Genomic DNA, 22462 nt, shown 5'->3' with positions numbered 1-22462 from the left:
CCCAGAGCTACGGCCACAAGCTCAGTGACGCCTCTCTGGCAGAAATGGGGAGACTTTACTAGCAGTGCCAAAGGATGCGCAGCCTTGGAGCTTTGGGTAAGGCCCGGGCTGCTGTCCCCATGACGGACCCTCACCTCCCCAGAGCCCGGGCCTGGTCTTCAAGTTTCCGCCTGGTGTTTTGCTATTTCCCTGCCAATCTCCACCTCGGGGGTCCCAAGCCCGCTGTGCGCAGCCCCGACTTGCCCTGCTCAAACGGAAGGAAAAGGAAGGCAGCGCTCAGGGCAGACCCTCCAGCTTTGGTTCCGCTGGGTGCCATGGATGCCGGGGGGCGGGGCAGGGGGGCGGAGCGCTGAGCCGCTGCGCCAGGCACATGTCACGCCTGCCTTTCTGGCCTTCAAATCTTTAGTCTTGGGGTTTTTATGAAATTTTACGAACTGAGGTTGCTGCCCGTAGCTCTTTACAAGGGCCCACTTACAGGCACGAAGATGAGCGTCAGAAACAGAACGGGAAGTGAGACGGTAGTAGCCCACTGCTGGGGAGCAAGCATCCCAGCAGCCTCGCTGCTGAGTCTCTTAGAGAATGGTGAGATGATCAGAGAGAAAGGGCTGGGAGGAAGGAAGGGCCACAGCAGAAACGGCGGGACAAAGACAGCAAGGATGGGATCCCTGGGTCCTTTGTGGCCAAATGAAGGGGGTTTCTCACCCTCCTCCACCCCCTGCCAGGATGCTGTGAAAATTCCTCTTGTGATCAGTCATTTTCAGGGACTTTAAAGATGCATGAAATGGGCTTTTCCTCCGAATGTTCCTTTCCAGCCCGGGAAATCCGCACCGGATTAAATGAACAGAGTGAGAAAGGGCCCCAGGTGGAAGGTGTGCATGGCAGTCCCTCTGGGGAAAGCGTGTGCAGGCATCTGGAGGCCCAGGTCTCAATTACAGACCAGGCTGTGGGCCTGCTGGGGAACGGCCATCCTGCCCTCCCCCTGCACCTGCCACTGCCACGGAGCAGAGACCAGGCCACCTCGCCCCGAGAGAAGCGATGGAGCTGAACATGGTGTGGTGGTGGCCTTGATAAGGGAGGGTGACCCTGAGTCACTCTGCTTGGAGCTGAGAGCGCAGTGACCAAGTGCACTCAGGATCCTGAGGGAGGCGACCTCCGCCGACGCCCAACGCGATGCCGGATGCCGAATGCCGAACTAAAACCAAACTCGGCCACGCTGTGTCCCCGTGAGCACAAGAGCGAGTTTTGGAAGGAAACAGATGGTACCAAAACCGGGCTGCTCCTGGGGGAGGAGGCGGGGGTGATTACAGATCTTAGGCTAGATCTTTTACACTGTTTTGACTTTTATCTTACGTGGTTTACATTTTTTTCAACAATAGATAAGAAGGCAGTTCTTTTGGGATCTTCTGGACTCCGTCATGGAGATTCTCAGAGGAGGAGCGGGGACCAGGGTGCCGGGAAGGTGGTGCCTCCTCAGACAGTGTCCCGCTCCTGCTTCCGCTCTGCCAAGATGGCAGAGCCTCTCTCTCCCTGGTGGGGGCTGCTGCCAATTTGCAGATTTAACAATGGAAACATGCATTTTACAAATGAGAGGATCAACAGCCGGGAGATGGTATTTTTAGCGACTGTGGCTCTTTGCTTCAAAGGCGTAGGTTTCATCTAAAACCAGGCAAACCTCCTACAAAGTCTGCCTGTTTGCAAGGAGTGATTAGCATAATACGAGCAGGAGAGGCAGGAGTGCCTACTATAGGCGAGGCTTTCTCCTGAAATAGAATCACGAGGAGAAAGCCTCAATGGAGATGAAGCCCCTGCCTTCGCTCACAGCAGAGCTGCCCCACACCGCCGGCCCCGGTAGGCTCAGGATGGCGGGTGCGAGCAGCGCACAGCGTGAGACGTGTGTCCGCAGCTGCACGTGGCAAGGCCACCCCCCGGGCTGCTGATAGTGTCACGAGGGCCCACGCAATCACCTTCTTCTAGTAGCAGTACAGACCGTCTAAGGGCTGTCTTTCCAGATGCCCCTTCTGAGTGGTAGGGCAGAGCCGAGTCAAGGCTGAGGGAGAGGGTGGACCACTGGGGGATTGTGGGGGGGACAGTCGGAGCAGGAGGACTCAGATGGTGAAACCTCAGGGAGGTGTCCTCCCTGGAGGCGGTGCCAGGGCTCCCGGCCCTTGAGAAAGGGCACAGCTGCGGATGAGACTGCGTTGTGGCCCCCGCGCCCCCCCCACCTCATGCCCCTCAGGTGCTCAAGCCTGTTGGGGTCTGTCCATCCTGCCTTCCTTTCTCCAGGCTTCCCCCTCCCCACCCCTCCTGCCCTGCCATTGTGCTGGCTTGGAAAGACTGAACGTGTGGAGAGAGGCTTGACATTTTCTCCCCACACCACAGAAATGCAATGAAAGCTGTGACCTTCCCAGTACCATGATGACAGACACTCATCCCGGGAGCCGAGCTGGGGGCAGATATCGCTGGCAGCCGCTTGGTCACAACAGTCCCAGAACGCCATCCTGGGGAGACTGTGACCTTGGGCTGCAGCGGGGGACTGGGGGCAGAAAGTGGCTGCGCGGCTGCTATTTTGGGCACTACTGGCCCGAGAGAGGGCAGAGGGACTACAGGGGCGAGGGAGCTAACGGAGCAGCTGGGTGTGCACAGCGCCCTCCCCTCAGGGTCCCCACGGCAGTAAGATCACAGGTCTTCCTGTGGAGGGTCAGGGGACCGGGAAATACTCCCAGACAGGGTGTGCAGCTGAAGATCTAAGAAACCAATTATCACGCTACTGGGGGGCTGGGAGAAGCAGAAGGGACTGGACCGGGGGCGGCTGCTCAGGCTTCAAGGGCAGGAAGGAAGTGAGATCACTCTAGAAACTGGCCAACTGTCTGGGCCAGGGGCTACTGACATAGGTGGGCAGTGGGGGGCTCCTTCAGGAAGGGGCTCAAAGGAGGGGCTCAGCTCATGTGGGAGGAAGAAAAAAGCTGACTCTTCTCGGGAGAAATGACGGGACAAGGCAAATTGGCTGAATTCACAGGCACCTGGAATTAACTGGCTGAAGGCAGTGTCCCCTGAAGAATCAAACAAGTTGGGGCAGGGATGTCTGGGGTGCCGAGAAAGTTTTTACATTTAGTCCAGATTATCTGCTCAAACTGCCGCTCACAGCAGCAGTGAATCTTCTAGAAAGATGTAGCAGCCCAGTCCCTTGTCAAGCAAGCTTCCTGAGCCACTCCTTAACTAGTCTTTGGTGTTTTGGGAGGCTAATGGCGGGGGAGAGACCGTAAGGTCCCAAGGTAACATATACGCAAGTATCCCCCTACAGCCTGTGAGCCCTGGGCCCCATTTCCCTTCCATTCACTGGATGTTCTGGAAGCATGGCAGGGCCCTGGGCTATGGGGGGCCAGCCACCTCAGTGTGGCCTCATGCAGACTTGCAGTCCTTCTTTGGCTGGGGGAGACAAATGCCTACTCAGTGTCATCGCGAAGACCTATCAGTGGTTTCTCCTCTCAGGGTCTTGTGCACACTCACAGCAGGTGGAGAGAGTTTTCTGGACCCGCTCAGGCCCTTCTGTGGTTCACTGGGTGCCTCAGGGCTGCTCATGAGACAGCCAGGGGCCTGGTCACAGCCACACTCCCAGCTCCCTGGGGTGCCAGGGCACTGCCCCTGGGCTTCTGAGCAGACTGCTGGCTCCCTGAGAAATACCTTCTCCTCCCCACCCCCACCCAGTCCCTACTTATCTTTCAAGGCTCACACAGCAACTCTTTCCAGAAGCGGACCCCTCCATCAGGGCAGGGCATTAGCCCCACCCCTTGTGCTCCCACAGACCACCATCGCTGCTGGTGTTTGTGACTGTCCCTGCGAGGGCAGGAACCAGCTCTGCCCACTGCACTATCCCCACCAGTGGGCACTAAGACAAGTATGCTCAATGACAAATGGCATTTCCTGGCCACCCCCTGGGGAGGTGGGGGCAGCGCTAGGGAAGAGACTCTTATCTGTCCTCACAGGGGAGGGGCCGCGCGCTTGCTCTAGGCATTTCCATTCTGAGAGAGAGAGAGGACTCTTGCCTGGCCTGACAGCTGTGGCCTAATTTCCAGGGCTATACCCAGGCTCCTTATTTTAACCCACTTGGTATTTTTCATTCCTGAAGCAAGGTGGGGGGGGGGCAGTGGAGAGGGACTGGTGAATGGGGGAGGTGTGGACAAATGGAAGAGATGAGCTCAGTGGGGCTGGAGGACTCAGGCATTCCGGGGAGGGAATGTGCCAAGAGGGAAAGAGATGGGGTAAGGAGTGCTGAATTGATTTTTTTTTTTTTAATTTTAAAAATGAAAAAAAAATTCCCAAATCCTACCCCCTTGATTTTCCTCAGTAAGCATTTTCAACAAGGTCACAAATGCACTGGCTCTATAGATTTTTGGCTGGAGACCACATTTCAGGCAGCCTTTAAAAGCCAGTTCTTGGCATAGCTTCAGCTGAGCCTGAGGAGAGGGAAAACTAGGGCACTTTTATGCTCCAAGAAAGTATCGGATCCAGGTCACAGCTTCCTGGCTCCGCTGAAGCTATGGGTACCCCCCTTAACACAAGCCCAAACCTGAGGACCCCCCCCCCAACCCCTACTGTTTCCTCCAGAGCTTGAATCATAACACCAGGGCACACATTTCTTGGTCACTTGTCACCTGTCTGCCTATGTCACTAGACTGCCCCATCAGTGAAGGAAGGGATGGGCTCTCTGTCTCATGTGTGCACAGGGCTGGCGTGGGGCCTGGCAGACCGCACACACTCCAGGAACAGTTCTGGAAAGGACGTTGTGGAGAGTGAATCTTTGACCTTTACCCCCGGTGGGGCTAGCCTGAGCTCTTCCCTCTAACAGTGCCCAGACCCACCCAAGTCCTTGTCCACACAGTATGCTGGCTGGGCTTGGATCTGCCTAGCCCAGGCTGTGGCATGAAGGCAGCACGTGGAAACAGTTACTGGAAAAATCAGAGCCTCCGTCTCCTTGTGTGCGAAAGAATTCAGTTGACCCTTAAGGTCTATTCTGGTCACTCTGAACTGAGCCTAAAACCCAGACAGAGACTCTCCTGGTCTCTCTTTGATCCTGGCCTGGAGTCATCATTCTGGGTGCACATACCAAGTGGGCCTGTGTCTAACCAAGTCCACAGCCAGCCACACAGCACACGCTCTATAGTCTCTGGTGGGGTGCGGTGTTCAAAAGGTAGGAAGCCACAGAGAAGAGATCAGCTGGAAGCTGGATTCCATTCCCTGCCTGCCCTCGTGGTGGTCTCTGGGAAGGTCTCAGGTCACTGGTCACTACACAGCTCCCCCCGACCCCTTCCTGGACGGATGGAGGATTTGGCTGCCAGGAGAGTGGAGAGGATGTGTCACTCCTTCAGCTGCCCTCCAGTGGGCCCCGCTTCACGCCCCCCCCCCTTCGGTCCACATACAGAACTCAACCATAGGGTGGATATCGGTTGCGTCTGCCTCCCCCACCCGCAGCCTGGGGTTCTGGTTCGCATGAACAACTGCTCTTCCTCCTGCATCTGCAGGTGGGCCCGCAATCCTGTCCTGCACGATCAGGGCACAGGCACTCTCTGGCCACAGTGACAGGTCCATGAGCCCCAAGCCTAGCACTGCAGCTGAAGGCTGGGCGCTGAGGGACAGGAGTAAGCTGGGAGCTGCGGGTGGCCATCCTGCCACAGGGTGGATAGCCTGCCCAGGATGGCCTGACAGAGGAGGCAGAAGAGCCAGCTACGGAGGTGAGACGGTAAAACCAAGCTCTGAGAACACGAGGAGGGCTCTCATCACACATAAGCCAATCCTCGTCCCTGACTGCACATTCCCTTTCTGTTTTTCAGCACAGAGCAAGAGCTGGTTTTCTGTCACGTGCAGTTAGAAGTCCTGAAAAGGGCACGGTCTAGGTCAGGGGCAGAGGACGGGAGGACGCCTGGAGTCATGGGTTGGTTTGTTCAATGGCTTTCACCCTTACTCTTCCTTAGAAAGCAAGAGGCTGTGACGGTCAGCCCAGAGCACGGAGGCAGCGGCGGTGCACTGTATCAGAGTGAGCGAGGGGCCGGAAACGGGGCGATCTGGTGCCAGGCCAGGCCCAGCGGCCAGCGACCCACCCGTGCACGCCCTGGGTGTCCAAGCTCTGGACGGCACAGAGAGAGGGCAGATGCCGCTCATCACAATCACTGTCACAGTCACTGCACAGTTACCAGGTGCCAGACACTCTTCTAAACATTTTCTCGTTACGTCATTAAATCCTCCTGAGGAGTCCCAGGAGATAACGATGATCTATAAGAAACCTCAGAAAGCAGACATGTGGTGGGCCCCTGGGGCTGCTGCTGCTCGGCAAGTCCTTCTCTTTTCTGTGGGCAGAGTGGCCCCTTTCCTCTGGAGAGCTGTTGCTCCCCACTCCGTGCGGATTCTGGTCGGGCCGCCGCTGCCCCACGGGGTGGGTGCATCGCCCTGCGTGAGCCAACGAGAGCTTCTTGCCCTAAGCACAACCTGCGGGGACGTGGGGGCCATATCTCCACCACTTGAAGAGACCAAGACAACAAGGCTGACCCCAAACAAGGGCCAAGAAGAGAGACAGCACCACAGGGAAACACTGAGTTCCTGGATCTTGCCGCTCTCCGCCTCTGTCCGGCCACACAGGCTAGTCAAGCCCCTTTGCTCATTTTGGTACCTGGGATCTGGGTTCCTGCCTCCTGCCACTCAGAGTGCCAACCGATACGGTGAGATTCGCGGTTCCCGATGCCAGGCTGCAGACCACTGCTGGCCTGGCTGCGGCAGAAGCCCCTGGGATCAGCTGGGCAGGAGGATGGAGCGTGACTAGGACCCTCTGCTTTGACAAAGCAGGGCAGGCCGGACTCGCTGGCCCCCGAGAGCCTGTCTAGAGCTAAGGAATAACACCCTGGGCACGAGGCGGATTTTATTCCAGCTCACTGAGAACGCTTAACAAACATCGACCGGAAATGGGCAGCTTCATGGTTAGTTCTCATGAGCTCCTAATCCCCTGAAAAAGCACCGCAAAACATAAAAAATGCTAACTGTGAAGAAAAGCCGATCAGCTGAACTATAAAAAAATTAGTAACTTCTACTTATCAAGAGACATTAAGAGAATGATAAGGCATGCCACAGAGTAGGGGAAGATAACTGTAGGGTATACACCTGAGAAAGACCTGAACCCAGAATATTAAAGAACTTTTACAAATCAATAAGCACCAAAAACCCAAATGAGGAAATAACTTGAACAGGCTCATCACTGAAGAGGATATCCCAAAGGCCAAAAAGTGATGAGAAGTTCTCCATTAGTCTTCAGGGAAACACAAATTAAAACCACAAGGTGATACCACCACACGCCTACCGGAACGGCTAAAAGCAGGAACGGCTAAAAGCACAGACTGACGATCCCAGGCGTTGGTGAGGCTGTGAGCCGCCGGAGCTCTCAGACACCGCTGAGGGAGTGGACACTGAGGCAGCCACCTCAGAAATGTCTGCTAAAGCTAAACTATGTATGGGCTCTGATCCGGCCATTCTTAGGTATGTAGCTGAGAGAAATGTACCCATATGTTCACATAACAGTGCCAGACTGAAAATAACCCCAGCACCCATCAGGAGCAGAACGCGTAAATGAATCACGGTGTCGTCACACAGTGGAGTACTCTCCAGAAATGTGAACACTGCGTGCCTAACATGGATGAATCTCACCAACGTAAAATGGATCGAAAGAAGCCAGCCTTTACAGGAGTACAAACTGCGGGGTGCAACAGTATCGAGTTCAAAACCAGGTAAAACAAACCTACGTGTTAGAAGGCAGGGCAATAGCTGCTCTGGGGAGGAGGAGAGGGGTCCTAACAGCGAGGAGACATGAAACGGACCTCTGGGCGCCGGAAGTGCTGTACTTTTGATCTGAGTGCTGGTTACATGGGTGTAGACAATTTGTGAGAATGAACTGAGTGGTAGTACACGTCCGATTTGTGTGCCTTGCGATAGTCTGTTGTTCTTCAATGAAAAACTGACACTGACAAAGGCATCACACAGGGATCCAGGCCTGGAGGGAGGTAAGGCTGCCACACTGCCCTGATCCGGAGAAGGAAAGAGACAGATCTGGGGCACTGAAGCCAAGTGGTATATGGTTAAGAAAGGAAGAGGGTTTTGCCAGAGAGATGGCAGAACAAGCAGAAAGAGCAGAAAACAAGTCGGAACTCCTGGGGTCGGAGCAGTTTCTGAGACACGTCCTCCTCTGAAGCTACACGAAGGGCTGTTCTTCCTTCACGGGGAGGGACTGGATATGCAGGCGCCAGTCTGGGCACACGGGCCCCTCTGCGGCATGAGTTTGCTGATGACAAGGCTGAGGGTGAACTGGAAACAGGAGTGCCATTACAGGCTAAGGCAGTAGCTCTCTGGGAGGGCACAACAAGGAGGCTCAGATGTCCTCACGTTCTGGAAACGCGTCCTGCATGAGAGCTGGAGCTGGGCTGTGTGGCGCGAGAAACAGAGAAAGACAGAACACTGAGCACATGGGAAAGCAGCCTCCGAGAGGAAAGAGAGGCAAGGCTCAAAAACTCGGCAGGGGACTGGAGAGAAATAAGTGAAGACTCTGGAGAGAGAGGCCGCTGTGATGGTGCAAGCAACTGCGATGAACTGGAAGGCACAACAAATCATCTGGGAGAAGGAGGGGGTGAGACACATCCCCTTGAGCAAGTCGAAAAGGAGATTTAGACCAAGAAGGACACTCACTGTCCAAGTGCCAGGCAGTTCCAATGAGATTATGTCATCTAAATATAGACCGGAAGTAGGCCAGGATCATGGATGGGCAGGAGGCTGGAGGCTGGAGGCCGGGGCCCAGAAGGAAGGCAGGAAAGGACATGCAGATTTACTCAGCGTTTCACTTTGGCATGGGAGGCAGCGGTGGGTAGCAGGATGAGAGCCCTGGCAGAGGGGGTGGTGGCTGCCACATCAGGATGGGTCTTGGTGGGGATTTTCGGAGGGTTAACATGCCTGAGTGGAAGGGAGACACCACGAGAGAGCATAGCTTCATTCCCATGAGGGCTGAGGAAAAGCAGAGTCGAGACTGGAAACTGGGCAGTTTTCCCAAATAGCCTCCACCATCCAATCTGGAAGACAACCAAGACACTCTGTTCTGGGGTCTCTGGATGGCTACACAGCAGCCCCATGGAGCACAGAGCATGACCCAGGAGTTGGGGTGAGGGCGCTCCTGGGAGGTGAAGCCTGCCAACTTTTAAAGGAAGTTCCACTCTCCACTTCGGATCACGAGAGCCACCTTGGTGGGCCGTCACAGACTGGGTTACAGAGCACCCTTCCCCGTGGACCGTATGTACTTCACATGGGCTTGTGCTCGCCTTCTGAGGCTCAATTCAGCACCCAATTTCTCCCAGGTGAGGGTCCTCAGGCGGACCATCATACAGGCTGAGACAGGAATCTTCCTTCTATGTGGAAGGAGCAGCTGGTCTGGGCGGCCTTCGACAAACTGCACCCAATAGAGACCTTCTCCATGTATTTCAGAAGACAGGGGCAGGTGTGTGTGTGTGTGTGTGTTTGTGTTCGTTCTTCATGGCTACCAGGGTGTGTGTGTGTGTGTTCTTCATGGCTACCTGCTAAAGAAACCACTTGTGGGGAGAGAGGGGAGAACCCACAGAGGCCCCTGAGAAAACGTGAGCTGAAATGATACCAGGATAATAGAAAGAGCTTCCTAAGAAACATTCTATGATGGGTACACAAGACATGCTCTAGAACTGCTGTTCCAGAAGGAGTTCAGAAGCACCTTTAAAACCAAGGACACCTGTAGTGGGAGAAATCAGAGAGGGAGATGAACCATGAGAGACTCTGGACTCCAGGAAACAAACTGAGGGTTTCAGAGGGGAGAGGGTAACAGGGTGATGGGTATTAAGGAGGGCACGTGTTGTGACGAGCACTGGGTATGTTATACGTAACTAATGAATCACTGAACACTACATCAAAAACTAATTATGCACTAATATACAGTGGCTATCTGAACATAATAAAAAATAGAAATAAAAATAAAAAACACCCAAGCACACCGTTTTGTCTGTCCTGGCTCAGATGCAGCCCTACCCCAAGGAGGCAGGAGGATCGGAAACGACTTCTAGGGGACAATTCCTGCCACGATTTTGTTAAGATGCTACATGATGACAGCTGTCAGCTACTTGCTAATTAACTAAGTTGTCTGACTTACCAAGGTCAAAACTTTGTTAGTTTCCTGGCATGCTCAGGTAAAGCATAAACACATCCAGATAGTACTGCCCATTCCATCCGGAAAACCTCTCGAGCTTCAGAAGGAAATTCATTATCAAGTTCTCAGCCACTGACAACGGTTCTTGACAGTCACCCCCAGTCCTGCAGGCTGCCTGAGCCACGAGCTGGGGAGCTGATGCTTCTTATGTGTGGAGACTACAAGAAAGTGCTTTTAATCTGAGGCGGGGAAGAACGGAGCCGGCGGCAGCACCTGCATGACGGGGAGTCCAAGGCATGCTGTGCGGTGGGCACAGAATGACTTCCCTCCAGTCCATTCTTGAGTCCTCACCCCGTCCACGGGGCTTCTAGGTGCAAGGTGAATGGCTGGCTCCGTGGGAGGACGGCTGCTGGGTCACATGGCCTCCCCACACCAAGTTCATCTCTGACCTCTAACCTCCCATAAGCTCTGCTAAAGCGAGCGGACCCTTGGCCTTCTTCCAGTCCCCTGTCACAGGGATCCACCAATACCCTTGAAACACGGAGACACTTTCCTCTGAAGCTCCTCAAGACCTCAGCACACACTGAGCAGGGCTCCCTCTGGCCAGCACTTCCTCTCCTCCCCCTTCCCGCCCAGTAGGACCTAATTAATCCCAGCCTTGCCTAACAAGGCCCACATGTGGTTCCCATTTTCCAGAAGAAAATACGCTCTTCTTAGAGGGAGTGCCAGCGTGTGACAGTGGGCCCTACAGGAGACTACCTGGAGGCACTCCCTGGTCACAGATGGTTCTATGAGGTGCTGGGATGTGGCACCTTTCCATGGGTTAGGAGACAGTGGGAACAGACCAGGCTGGGCTCTCTGGGCTGCCTGAATTTTGCCCTTCCCAAGGACATCTTTTTATTTTACCTTCGAGGGCAGACTCTTCTCTCAGTCTTCTTTGGCGTGTCAGATCGTGCCTCCCTGCCAGTCACGTTCTCTCAGCGTTGTTTCCAGTTAGATCAAAGCCAAGAGCTGGGTGTGCAAAACAGCTTCTGCCACACACTCCCTTTGCTGTCATACATCTCAGCAAAAGCCCCCCAGCCCCCTGGTCTCTGGGGAAAGAATGACTGTGGAAACCTCCAGGTGATTCACACAGGAGTTGGGCAGCAAGAAGAGAAGCTTCTGAGAGGGAAGTGAGAAATTCCTTGGAAGAATTCCTCCAACCCTGTTCAATGTCCTGTCTCCTTCCCCTCAGCTGGGGACCCAATCAGTATGGCTTCAAACAAAGATCAAAGCCCACCTGCATTCTGGGTCCCTTCTAGCAGAGACTTCAGTTGGTCCATGTTTGTCAAGGGAATTTATTTTTATTTGGAGCAAATGAACGCATCCCATTAAAGGGGACAGTGAAAGAAAGCGAGGAGAGCCTCTTAGAAGCTCTCCCCCACCGCTGGGGTCCAGAGGCAAACTGTCCTATTCTAAAATGCCATTCGGACCAGGCATCCGGGTCTTGCCACTTTACTCGGATTCACCTTGTCTTAGCATCAGCACAATGGGCTTTGGGGGGCCCGGCCAATGCCCCCTGGCACATCAAGTGGCCTGTATGAAGATGGTAAGGGGGGTACCCAATGCTGATGAGCTCCGGAGGCTGGGAAGGTCTCGAAGGGCACAGAGAGTGAGAAGGGGAGCGGGGTGGGGAGGGTCAGCCGCTGTAGGCTGCCCTGACCACAGTGGTGATATGGCCCCAGATGATGGCTGTCTCACAGGCAGACCATACGAGGACAGCAAAGTGGAATTTACCAGCGACAGCATGAAAGAGTGCAGTGTCTCTTGAGGCCCTCCCCGTGATGCAATTAAAAACAAGTCCGGTTTCCAGTGGCTTCCTAGGCCCTGGCTCTCCTGCCCCACCACCCACCAAGCATAGGGCTCTTATGCAAACCCGTGGGTGGGGGGTGGTCTGTGGAGTGGGCTGGGGGAGGGCAAGGGCAGGATTGGCAGGGGTATATCATAGGGACTGTGAGCATTTGCTGAATTGGAGAGGCTGCCAGGCCTGTGTGTATCAGAGGTGAGAGGAGGACCAGAATGAGCCAGAAGCCTTATCTCAGGGCTTCTCCGGGTTCAGGTCTCATGGAAGAAGATGCAGACTGCCTCCTGCTCTCCCACTTGGGCCCCCAGCCCATCCTCTTCAAATGCCCTCATCTTAGGGGCACCCATGTTCCCGGGAAGGGTGCTCAGGACCCCACCCACCATCGGCTGGGCTGGTTGGGGTTGGAGCCTTTGAGTTCACAGCAGGCACTCGTTAAAAAGAAAGCATTCTCTGGCAAGTCCTCTCTGCAAGGCAGCAGGGAGGAAGGGGGGGGGGGAAGCACAGTTGGTTAAGCCAAAGGACGGCTGGCCAGAGGGCCATCTTGGCGGGCGGACTGGAGCGTCCCGAGACTCGCTCACTTCCCAGCACAGAAGCAGGCCTTGTAAGGATCACAGCTGTTGGATTACGCTGCAGTTCATATCAGTTTATCAAAGAGGCTGCGTTTTCTCCCTCCTCTCCCTTTCTACTGAGTATAAGCGGCCTGGTTCACGGGCAAACAGCCCTGTGCTTGTTCTGCGGCACTGGCATGGAGGGTGGGAAGAGGCCGGAGGAGGGAAATGTACACCAACACCTACTTGGGGCCGAGTTGTTTTAATGGGGCCGGGGCCGGGCCACTGGTGGGTGCCTGAGGTGCTGGGGCTGCAGGCCTGGCGCACCAGGGCCTGCTCTCGGCACAGAAGGCTGAATTATTTCACCCTCTCTGGGGTCTGCTTTCCCGTCTTCACAGACCACCATGGGAGGCTGAGGCCGCGTCACGAGGCAGAAAAAGAGCTCCCCTTTATCAAGCTGTGCTGAGAGCCACGGTGCGCACGGTCTCATGTAACCCTCTCGGCAAAACGACAAGGCAGGCACTACTACGCGGCCAAAACCTGGAGGAACTGGGATTTGAACCCAAGTCTCTTTGACTCCACCAGTTCCAATCTTAATCTGGATCCCGAGGACCTGTGGGGGCCCATCTGCCCCATTTCTATGGAGTCCAAGGAAGGGGGAGAAGTGTGGGCAGGGCTGCGGGATGCCCAGCTCCCTCTGGCACCCCTACCCCACGTCCCCTCCCTCCCCATATGGGCTCAGCTTCAACTCCTGCAGCTGAGAGAAGGATCTGGGCCCAGAGAACATCTCAGTGAGTCTGGCTGAGATGAGGCTTTGGAGCCACTGACTCCCCCAAGTTCACCACACAGCTAAACTGTTACGTCCACCAGATAACAAGGCCACATGGACACAGAGGAGGTCTGACCTGCCCAGAGGCGTAGGGCAAGTTTGGGGGCCCCATTCCCAGCCCCCCATGGAGGTGCAGCCTGGGAAAGCTGTGCGAGGGAGAGGAAACACTCCAGGGTCCTGAGGGAAATCATGCATCTTCCTCAACGCCAAGACACCCACCAGATGTTTGTCTTCGACAACTCCGGCTGCTTCCGTCCTCTAGACGGGCAGCCACTCCTGCTCCCCGAGGTAAACGCACTACTGTAGAAACGACGCCTTTTCACTTGTTCGTTTAACACCTGAACGAAAGGGTTAAATCACTCTGTTTCTTATCAGGCCTGCGGCTTCATCTCAGCAGTCTGCATGGACCATTATTATGCTTCACTTTAAAGCCGTCAGCAAAAAATAAGGAAATGAAATGGGAAGCAGACAGGCAGGCTGACGCTCCCAACGGCTGCTCCCCGCAAACTTTGCTTAAGGGCCTCACATCCCTGTCTGATCACAGGGAGGAGGGGAGGAGCAAATGTCTTTAAGGCCTCCTCCACGTCTGACGCTGTGCTCTGTGCACCCTGAGAGCCTAGGCTGGCTGGCTGGGACTGGGACCCGGGCTGCTCGGCGGCGGACTGGCACACAGGCTCAGCAGGCGGGGGGGTCCACGTAGCCCGTGCTGCCTGGAGGAAGCAGGTGTTGGTGCTGCTTCTTGGGGGGGGGGCGGGCGGCAGGCTAGACAAATGACGCCAAGGACCAGGAGGGACAAGTGTGAGGGGCGGAGCCCCACGGTTCCTTCCATTCCAGCCCACTGGGTTCCTATGCTAGTACCAAGGGCTAGGAGCCTGCCGGCTGTGGGGTGTAGCAGTGAGGTATGGCCTGGAGGTCAGGTTCACTGCCTGCTGAAGTCCCAGTGTGGTCCATGAGGGATGTGAGCCCCCGAACAGAAAGCGATCATGAGGCTGGATATACTGAGCCCCCAGAAGGATGAAGAGAGAGACCCCACAGGCCCAGAGGACCCTCTGAGGAGCTGGGCCTCAGGGCATCCCGGGCCACACACAGGCTGTGCAGGGCCCCTCAAGGAGCCTGGCCTATGCACTCTCCCACAGAAGGGGTAAAGTGGCGGGTGTGGAATGAGTAGAGGGCAAGGGTCTGTGGCTCAGCTCCCACCAAGCCTGGCAGGCATGGGGCTTCTTCTCATTTCCCTTCAACAAAATGAGGATTCCTGTTAGCCCAGGATGCTAGGAACACTAGACAAAGCAAGTAAAGCCTCACTACCCTGGAGGCTGTAAATGGGAACCTGGCAGTGGCCGCTGGGCCCCCAGCTTCATGGAGCCCCAGGCCCCCAAGTGGGTGGGGAGGACACCCACGCCTGCCCTTGCTGCCCACACTTCTGCTTGGTGCAGTCTGGAGATGCTGCTGACTGCTCTGAGCTCCCTCTCCTCAAGCCCCTAATGGGGCATGGGAAGTTGCTAGAGAGTGGAAAAGCCCATTACAGTCCGGCTCTCGAGAGGGGAACTAGTTACAAATGCCTTCTTCAAAGGCCTCTCTCTCCACTGGTTCCTGAAAGGCTTCCAGGCAAGGGGTGCTCATCAAGAGAAGTGACATGTCTGCCATGTGGAAAACCATGTAAACTGTCACTCATGTGGGGACAGACCCTCCCTCTCCTGCTGGGGGGTCTCCTGTACCACTTCTGATCTCCACTTCAATCCCACTGACTGTCCAACCTGATGTGACGTAAAACGGGAAGTCTTTCCCCTTCTGGCAGAGCAGGATAAGAATCCATTTCTGTCCCCGCGTAACTGTGGTGCTCTCACCTAGGGGGATTTTGCTCCCAGGGGCAGTTGGCCCTGTCTGGAAACGTTTCTGATAGTCCCAGCTGGGAGGGTGGGGGTGCTGCTCCACGTGCTACAGCACACAGGACGGGCCTGACCACCAAGGACTACCCAGCCCCAGCGCCGACAGTGCCGAGCCTGAGAAATCCTGCTCTCCACGACCTCAGAAGAGCAAGAGGGCCGATGACAGCCTCCCACCGCCACGGGGACAGCTTTTGATGGTCTGGACTGTCAGAAGCCTGTTCCTTGTGATGGGCAGAAACTTCGTGGTCCTGCTATTTGTCCCTCTGGCCAGGCAGGCCTGTTCCCCTCTTGCAACTCAGTCCTTTGACCCATGCCCTAAACTCAGCCTTCAAGCGAGGGCCGTGACAGGCAGCTCTGGTTGAAGTGGCTGGGGCCTGCTCCCTCCATTTCCCTCCCTCAGCTCGCCTTGTGGCTGGGTAGGCTCCTGGCATGGCTCCCGGCAGACCCTTGTGGGCCTCAACTCCCCTCACTGCCTCTTGCCACCCCCTTTTGCTTCTTCCTACCTCTCAGGTCCTTCTTCTCAGCCTCCTTTCCTAGCTTCTCCTTCTTTCTCCAACCATTACACAGTGGAGCTCCCTGGGACTCAGCCTCAGGCCCCTTCTTATTCCCTAAGAATGAAAGCTCTATGAAGACAGAACCATCTAGAAGAGCAGCGCTGGGCGGAGTCAGTACTTAGTAATACCATCTGCTGAATGAATGAGTGAGTGAATGAAGGACTATGATATCCATTCCCACACTCTATCTTGGGCATAGGTCCCTCTTTTGAGAGTCAGGGGTAGCAACCTGCTTCAACATCTCTCCTTTGATGTTCCAAAGCAATTTAAACTCAAACACGGGACCCTCCTCCCTCCCTGCTCTTCCTCCAGAGCTCCCATTGCAGGGACTGCCACCACCATCCAAGGTCCTGCGTGTCATTCCCGACAGCCTCTCCCCTCAGGCCCTCATGTAATCAGTCACTAATCAATGATACGTCTTACAAATTACGGAATGCCGCCGCTTCTTCCCATCCCTCTACCAAGCAGCCACCATCTCCCACTTGGACGACAGCCTCCCAATTGGTCTCCCACATATACACCTTGCTCTCTCCACCCACCCCTTCTCCTCAGCAGCATAGGAATCTTTAAAAACACAAATCTGGTCACACTGTCCCCCCACACAAGCCCCTTTGGTGGCTCCCCCTGGCCTCTGGGTGAGGCTTCCAACCTTGGTGTGGCCAGCAAGGCTGGGCACCTCTCCCCCTTGCCCTCTGCATCACAGTAAAATGAACACTCCACGCTCTTTGCTGACTTGAAGACTCTGTATAGGCTGGACCCTCTGCCAGCAATCCCCCTTCGACCCCCAGAGGCCACACAGCCTCGGAGCCTTCCCGACTCCATAGACCACAATGGTCTAGTCAGCTCCCCGAGCACCCTGGGCAGCTTTAGTCTAGTCACCCCAGAGATGCTTATTTCATGGGTCAGTGACTAATAGGAAGCCAGGGCTGAGAACTACGGCCGTAGAGCATCAGAGGCCACTCAGACTCTTCCAGAAACCCCCTCTGCCTGGCTTTGTGGGAGAGCCTGGAGAAATCTGTGCCCATCTAGTGACTTGAAGGTCACTCTTCTGGTGACTCTGGCTCCTTGTTGTTGAGGAGGATGTAAAGGGCCAGACCTGACCATGCTGTTGGTGACGGGAGTTCTAGAGGCTGAGAGGGGCCAGGGCCCCGGGACTGTCCAAGCCCAGGCTCACATGACTCAAGATCCCAGCTCTGCCGGAGCGACTGCTGCCACCAACCGTGGCCAAAGCCCGTGCTGGCTGCTGGGCACCTGAGCACAGCCCCGTTTCGTGTGCCATCTGGCTCACCTACTTTCTTCCCCAAAGACTCTAACAAGGGCACACTGAGAGGACATTTCACCTCAAGGGAAAACGGTGTCTCAACAAGTGAAAAAGTAATTCATTCATTCGAGAAACGGCGACACTGACCTGTCTCATGTTGGCAGCACCAGCAACCCAGTGTGAAGGGGGGTCTCCTTTGTTATAGAATAAATGCAGAGGAAAAGGAGGGGAGAGAAGTGGAAGAGAAAGTGGTTGCTTGGAGCCCCTGCACGGTGTGAAGTGAAACGGCGTGGCTGTGTGAGGGAGAGAAGGCGCGCCGAGCCTGACCTGATGATGAAAGCGCCTCGGGCCTCCAGGAGCTTGCGTTCACTGCTGAACCTCTTGAGAAGGTTGATCATGAACTTATAAAAGTAGGAGTTCATGGTGGGGGTGGAAGGGGAACATTCTAAGCCTTTGGTACCTGCAGAGAAAGGGACAGAGTCGAGATTTACTCGATGGTCCACAGGGTGGTGGGGCCCCCACAGAACATATGCAATCGTAAACGCCAGAAAGGTGGTGGTGGGGTCTGTGCGGAGCAAGACGACGGAAAATCAATCCAGGGCCTCGCGAGGGTCAAGGGCAGGAAAGCAAGGACTATACAAGTGTGTACAAACAAATACAACTGCTTACTGCACAAATACCCACCCACCTGTCCACCTCTCAGGCCAGCCCCCAATTACTTAGTGACACCTCCCATCTGTGAGACCCGCTGCTATGTGCTAGGGATTTTCTATAAAACTAACCTGTACCTATCATCCCAATAAGTAAAATACACTTGGGCTTCATTCCGGCTGGTTAAGGACAGATGAGAAGTCAAAGAGAAGAAAGGGGTAAAGAGGCATACAACCTCGGCAGCCAACAAAAGCCACACGCCTTTCTCGACGGTGCTCAAGACACGGAAACTGCACAGCCCTGCTGGGTTACAAACTGCGCACGCTGACAAACGTTACCAAGGGCTGTAATCTTCATTCAGTGTTTTAAAATCAGATATTCTTCAGGCGAAGATGCTCTTTTAGACTAGTACTCTAAAGACTTTCAAAGGCCAGAGCTGGCTTTAGAACCAGAAGCATATCTGCAGTACCCCTCTGATAGGCATCCCAGCTGAAAATACACTGAGGGCCAGACACAGTCCCCTCCCAGCCTCACCCCAGCACATGCTCCCCTCCACAAGGTATCGGGCACGGAGGGCACAACAGCAGGGCTGACACAATGCCTGGTCATTCCCCACGTCGTATATTCGTACAGCCCATACGATCTCTGTTTTTTCTTCATCACACATGCTGACCTCAACAGCACTGTTGGAAAGAGGAGTTAGGGATGGCAGGAATCCTCACTCCCTCTGCCCAAGGCACTAAAAGGGCACAAGACGCACACACGACAGCTTGAGATATAATTCACATATCATAAAGCTCACCCTTGTAAAGTGTGCAATTCAGTGGTTTCCAGTGTATTCATAAAATTGCGCATCGATCACAACTAATTCCGAAACATCACCCAAAAAGAAACCTCGTAGCCATTAGCGGCCGCTCCCCATTCTCCCCTCCACTAGCTCCTGGCAATCATTAATCTACTTTCTGTCTCTGTGGACTTGCCTATTCTGGAAATTTTGTATTAATGCAATCATACAGTATGTGGCTTCTTTCACTTAGCATATTTTCAAGGTTCATCCCTACTGTAGTATGTATCCATTTTGTATTCATTTTCGTGGTTGAATAACACTCCGTTGTATGGATATACCATATTTTATCCATTCATCAGTTGCTGAACATTTAGTTGTTTCCACTTTTTGGCTGTTAAGCATAATGCCGTGGGATGCCTGGCTGGCTCAGTTGGTAGAGCATGTGACTCTTGATCTTGGGGTCATGGGTTCCAACCCCACACTGGGTGTAAAACTTACTTAAAAAAAAAAAAAAGGAATAATGCTGCTGTGAACATTCACGTGTAAGTTTTTGTGTGAACACATTTTCATTTCTTTTGGTTATATACCCAGCAGTGGAATTTCTGAATCATATGGTTACTCTATGTGTAACTTTTGAGGAACTGCCAGACTGTTTTACATGATGGCTGTGCCATTTTACACTCCCACCAGCCGTGTGTGAGATTCCAATTTTCCCACATTCTTGCCAACACTTGTTATTACCTGTCTTGATTAGAGCCTTGTGGATGGGAAGTAGTATCTCACTGTGGGTTTGATTTCTATTTTCCTGATGACTAACAACACTAAGCATCTTTTTATGGGCTTACTGGCTACTTGTAGATCTTTGAAGAAATGTCTATACAAGTTCTTTGCCCATTTAAAAATTGGGTTATTTGCCTTTTTATTGCAGAGTTCTAAGAGTTCTGGATACAAGTCTCTTATCAAATATATGATTTGCAGATACTTTCTGTCATTCTTAGGGTTTTTTTTTTTTTTCTCCATGGTATACTCCTTTGAAGCACAGAATTTTAAATTCTGATAAAGTACAGTTTATCTTTTTGTTGCTACTGTTGGTTGCTTGTGCTTTTGGTGCCATATCTGAGAAACTAGTACCTATTCCAAGGTCATAAAGATTTGCTGATATGCTTCCTTCTAAGAGTTATGTGTATGTTTTTTTTTTAAATATAGCTCTTATATTTAGGTCTCTGATCTATTTTAATTTTTTGTATATGGTGTGAGGAAAGAGTCCAAATTGTTTTGCAGGTGGATGGAGATCTAATTGTCCTAGTATAACTAATATCTGCTTTCTTTTTACAAGCTGGTTTTTTTTTTTTTTATAGTTTATTTACTTAAGTAATCTCTATCCACAGCGTGGGGCTCAAACTCATGACCCTGAGATCAAAAGTCACATGCTCTACCAACTGAGCCAGCCAGGTGCCCCAATGTTTTATTTTTTATATTGTATGTTTTCTAGATTTATTGAGTTAACATTGACGTATAACATTATGTAAGTTTAAGGAGTACAATGTGTTGATTTCATACGTGGACACATTGCAGAATGATTACCACAGTGCTGTGGAGTCAGCCAATACCTTCCTCACCTCATATAGTTACCACTTGTTTTTTCGTGGTGAGAACATTTACAGTCTACTCTCTTAGCAACTTTCGAGTATATACTGCGGTAGTATTAACTATAATCACCGTTGGATACGTTAGATGCCCAGAACTTATGAAACTCTAACTGGAAGTTTGTACCCCTTGACCAGTATCTCCCCACCATGGTATCTTAATAGGCAACCAAGAGCTACCATTTACCAGGGACTTACTAGGTGCTATGCATGTCTAAAGCCTTCACACATGGCATCTAACTTAATCCTCAAAATAATCCTTGAAGATCTGTGCTCTTACTGGTCTCATTATATAGGCAGAGAAGCTGTGAGTCAGGCTGCGGTCTATCTGAAGTCACAGAACTGATGAGTGGTGGCCTCAGCAGCTCCGCCGTGCTGCCCACTACTCGGGCGCTGGCGCTCGGGGCGGTTGGGGGATAGCAGGTTAGTAGGCGATATGTTCCCGAACAAGAGGCAGAAGACTGAAATGAAGGCCCTGCCAAGACTGAGGACACAGAGACAGTGACACTGGCAGAAGCTGTGGAGAAAGCACCTGGCTGCAGCCCTCGGGGAACTCAGGGAGGACACTGGGGAAAGCACAGTGGCCCAGAGAGACCTGTGGGGCCATCTCTTTCCAGGTTGGCCTCTCTCTGGCCCTCAAGTCCCGACTTTCTTCCTAGACCAGGGAGAGGGTGGGTGGTCACACACCTCTGTAAAACAGGGAACCAAGCTTGACTGTGAGGGACTATCAGCTCCTAGAAGCATCAGGCCCAAGCACACAACACAAATGAGCCATCCACAGTCCTAGAAACAAGGCCTACAGAGGCACCCCACGGGCTGACTTCATGAGATGCCGGTGGCCAGAAGCAGGAAAACCCTCCTTTCAGGGGCTGTCTTTTTGCTCAACTCAGACTTCCCTGATGTCCCTGCACGGTCCTTATGGGGGTGTGGCTGGGAAGGAGAAGAGGTGCTTTTCTGTTTTGTGTTTCCCAGCTGTGAGTTACTCTGTGGGGATTCCTTACTAGGAGCCATACCTTCAAACTACTGTCCTTTCTCCTGAGAACCTCCTAGCCAGCCCCTGTGAACTGTGTGCAAAGGGCAAGCCTTGAGTAAGAAGCCCTGTTCAAGGGCAGGCCTCACTGACCTTCTTCATGTCTGCAGTGCATCGTTCTGGGTCCCTGCCCAGAAAAGCCTGGCCTGGGAGGTCCTGAGTGACTCTGGAATGGCAAACAGTCTCTGCTCCCTGGCCCAGAGGGGCTGTTTGCAGAATCAAGTGTCACATTCTTACAGATCGAGTTACCCTGGGCCCAGCTGGGGCTGATCTCTGAAGAGGTGGCTGCAGATACAGCTGCGGGAGCCCCTCCTCCCTGTCCCCACACTGCCCCCGCGGTGGCCTGGCTGCGTACCCCAACGCTGGCCGTGTGTGTGGACTGGAGTCTTCTCCTGGGTGCTCATCTGTGATGGCTCCTGTGTCCCTGTCCCCTTCCTGCTTCTGTATGTGCGCCCCCAACCTACATCATTTCCAGGCTTAGGGCCATTTAGGTTCCAAAGTATTCCAAACGACAAAGGGACCCAAACAGGGAGTGACCATAAAGAAATCTTGCATGACAAGGGGCCACAGTCTCCATTCCCAAGGGGCCGAGTATCTCAGGCACACAGAAACATCGAGCATGGTGTTTTAGAGCAAGGCCTGGGAGTCCATGAGACCTGGTTCAGATCAGATGTCTACCTCTTACTGGCTGTGCAACTGTGGGCAAGTCTCTTACCCTCAGCCTCAGTTTCTCCATCTGTAAGGTGAGGCCAATAAGAGCTCCTATTCTTTCGCTTTATCTTTATTTTTAGGGGGCGCCTGGGTGGCTCAGCCGTTAAGCATCTGCCTTCGGCTCAGGGCATGATCCCAGCGGTCTGGGATCGAGCCCCACATCAGGCTCCTCTGCTGGAGGAGAGGCCTGCTTCCGAGCCTGCTTCTTCCTCTCCCACTCCCCCTGCTTGTGTTCCCTCTCTCGCTGGCTGTCTCTCTGTCAAATAAATAAAATCTTTAAAAATAAATAAATAAATGAATAAAGATTCTTTATTTTTAATAAGTAATCATTATGCCCAAGGTGGGGCTCGAATTCAGGAGATCAAGAGACTGATGAGCCAGCCAGGCACCCCCAATAACAATCCCTTTATATGAGACAAAACATTTAATGCACTGGGCCTGGGGCCGGCCACTCAGTCCGTGCTCAGTGAACGGGGGCTGCTGGTATTAGCAAACGTGTCAGAACCTAGAGCACTGCAAGGGGC

The 22462-nt window shown here is 53.5% G+C and overlaps 1 protein-coding gene across 1 annotated transcript in view; it reads right to left on the bottom strand.

The window, feature by feature from the left end:
• Positions 1 to 22462, bottom strand: part of VAC14 (VAC14 component of PIKFYVE complex) — a 100432-nt gene that overhangs the window by 21928 nt on the left and 56042 nt on the right. The window contains exon 14 of the mRNA XM_040633559.1: positions 17441 to 17573. Coding sequence (XP_040489493.1) covers positions 17441 to 17573 — 133 coding nt within the window. The remainder of the gene's footprint in view (positions 1 to 17440; positions 17574 to 22462) is intronic.

The sequence above is a fragment of the Ursus maritimus genome, unplaced genomic scaffold, assembly GCF_017311325.1.
Source record: "Ursus maritimus isolate PB19 unplaced genomic scaffold, ASM1731132v1 scaffold_19, whole genome shotgun sequence".
NCBI classification, from domain to species: Eukaryota; Metazoa; Chordata; class Mammalia; order Carnivora; family Ursidae; genus Ursus; species Ursus maritimus.
This window is presented reverse-complemented; position numbering and strand designations above follow the sequence as displayed.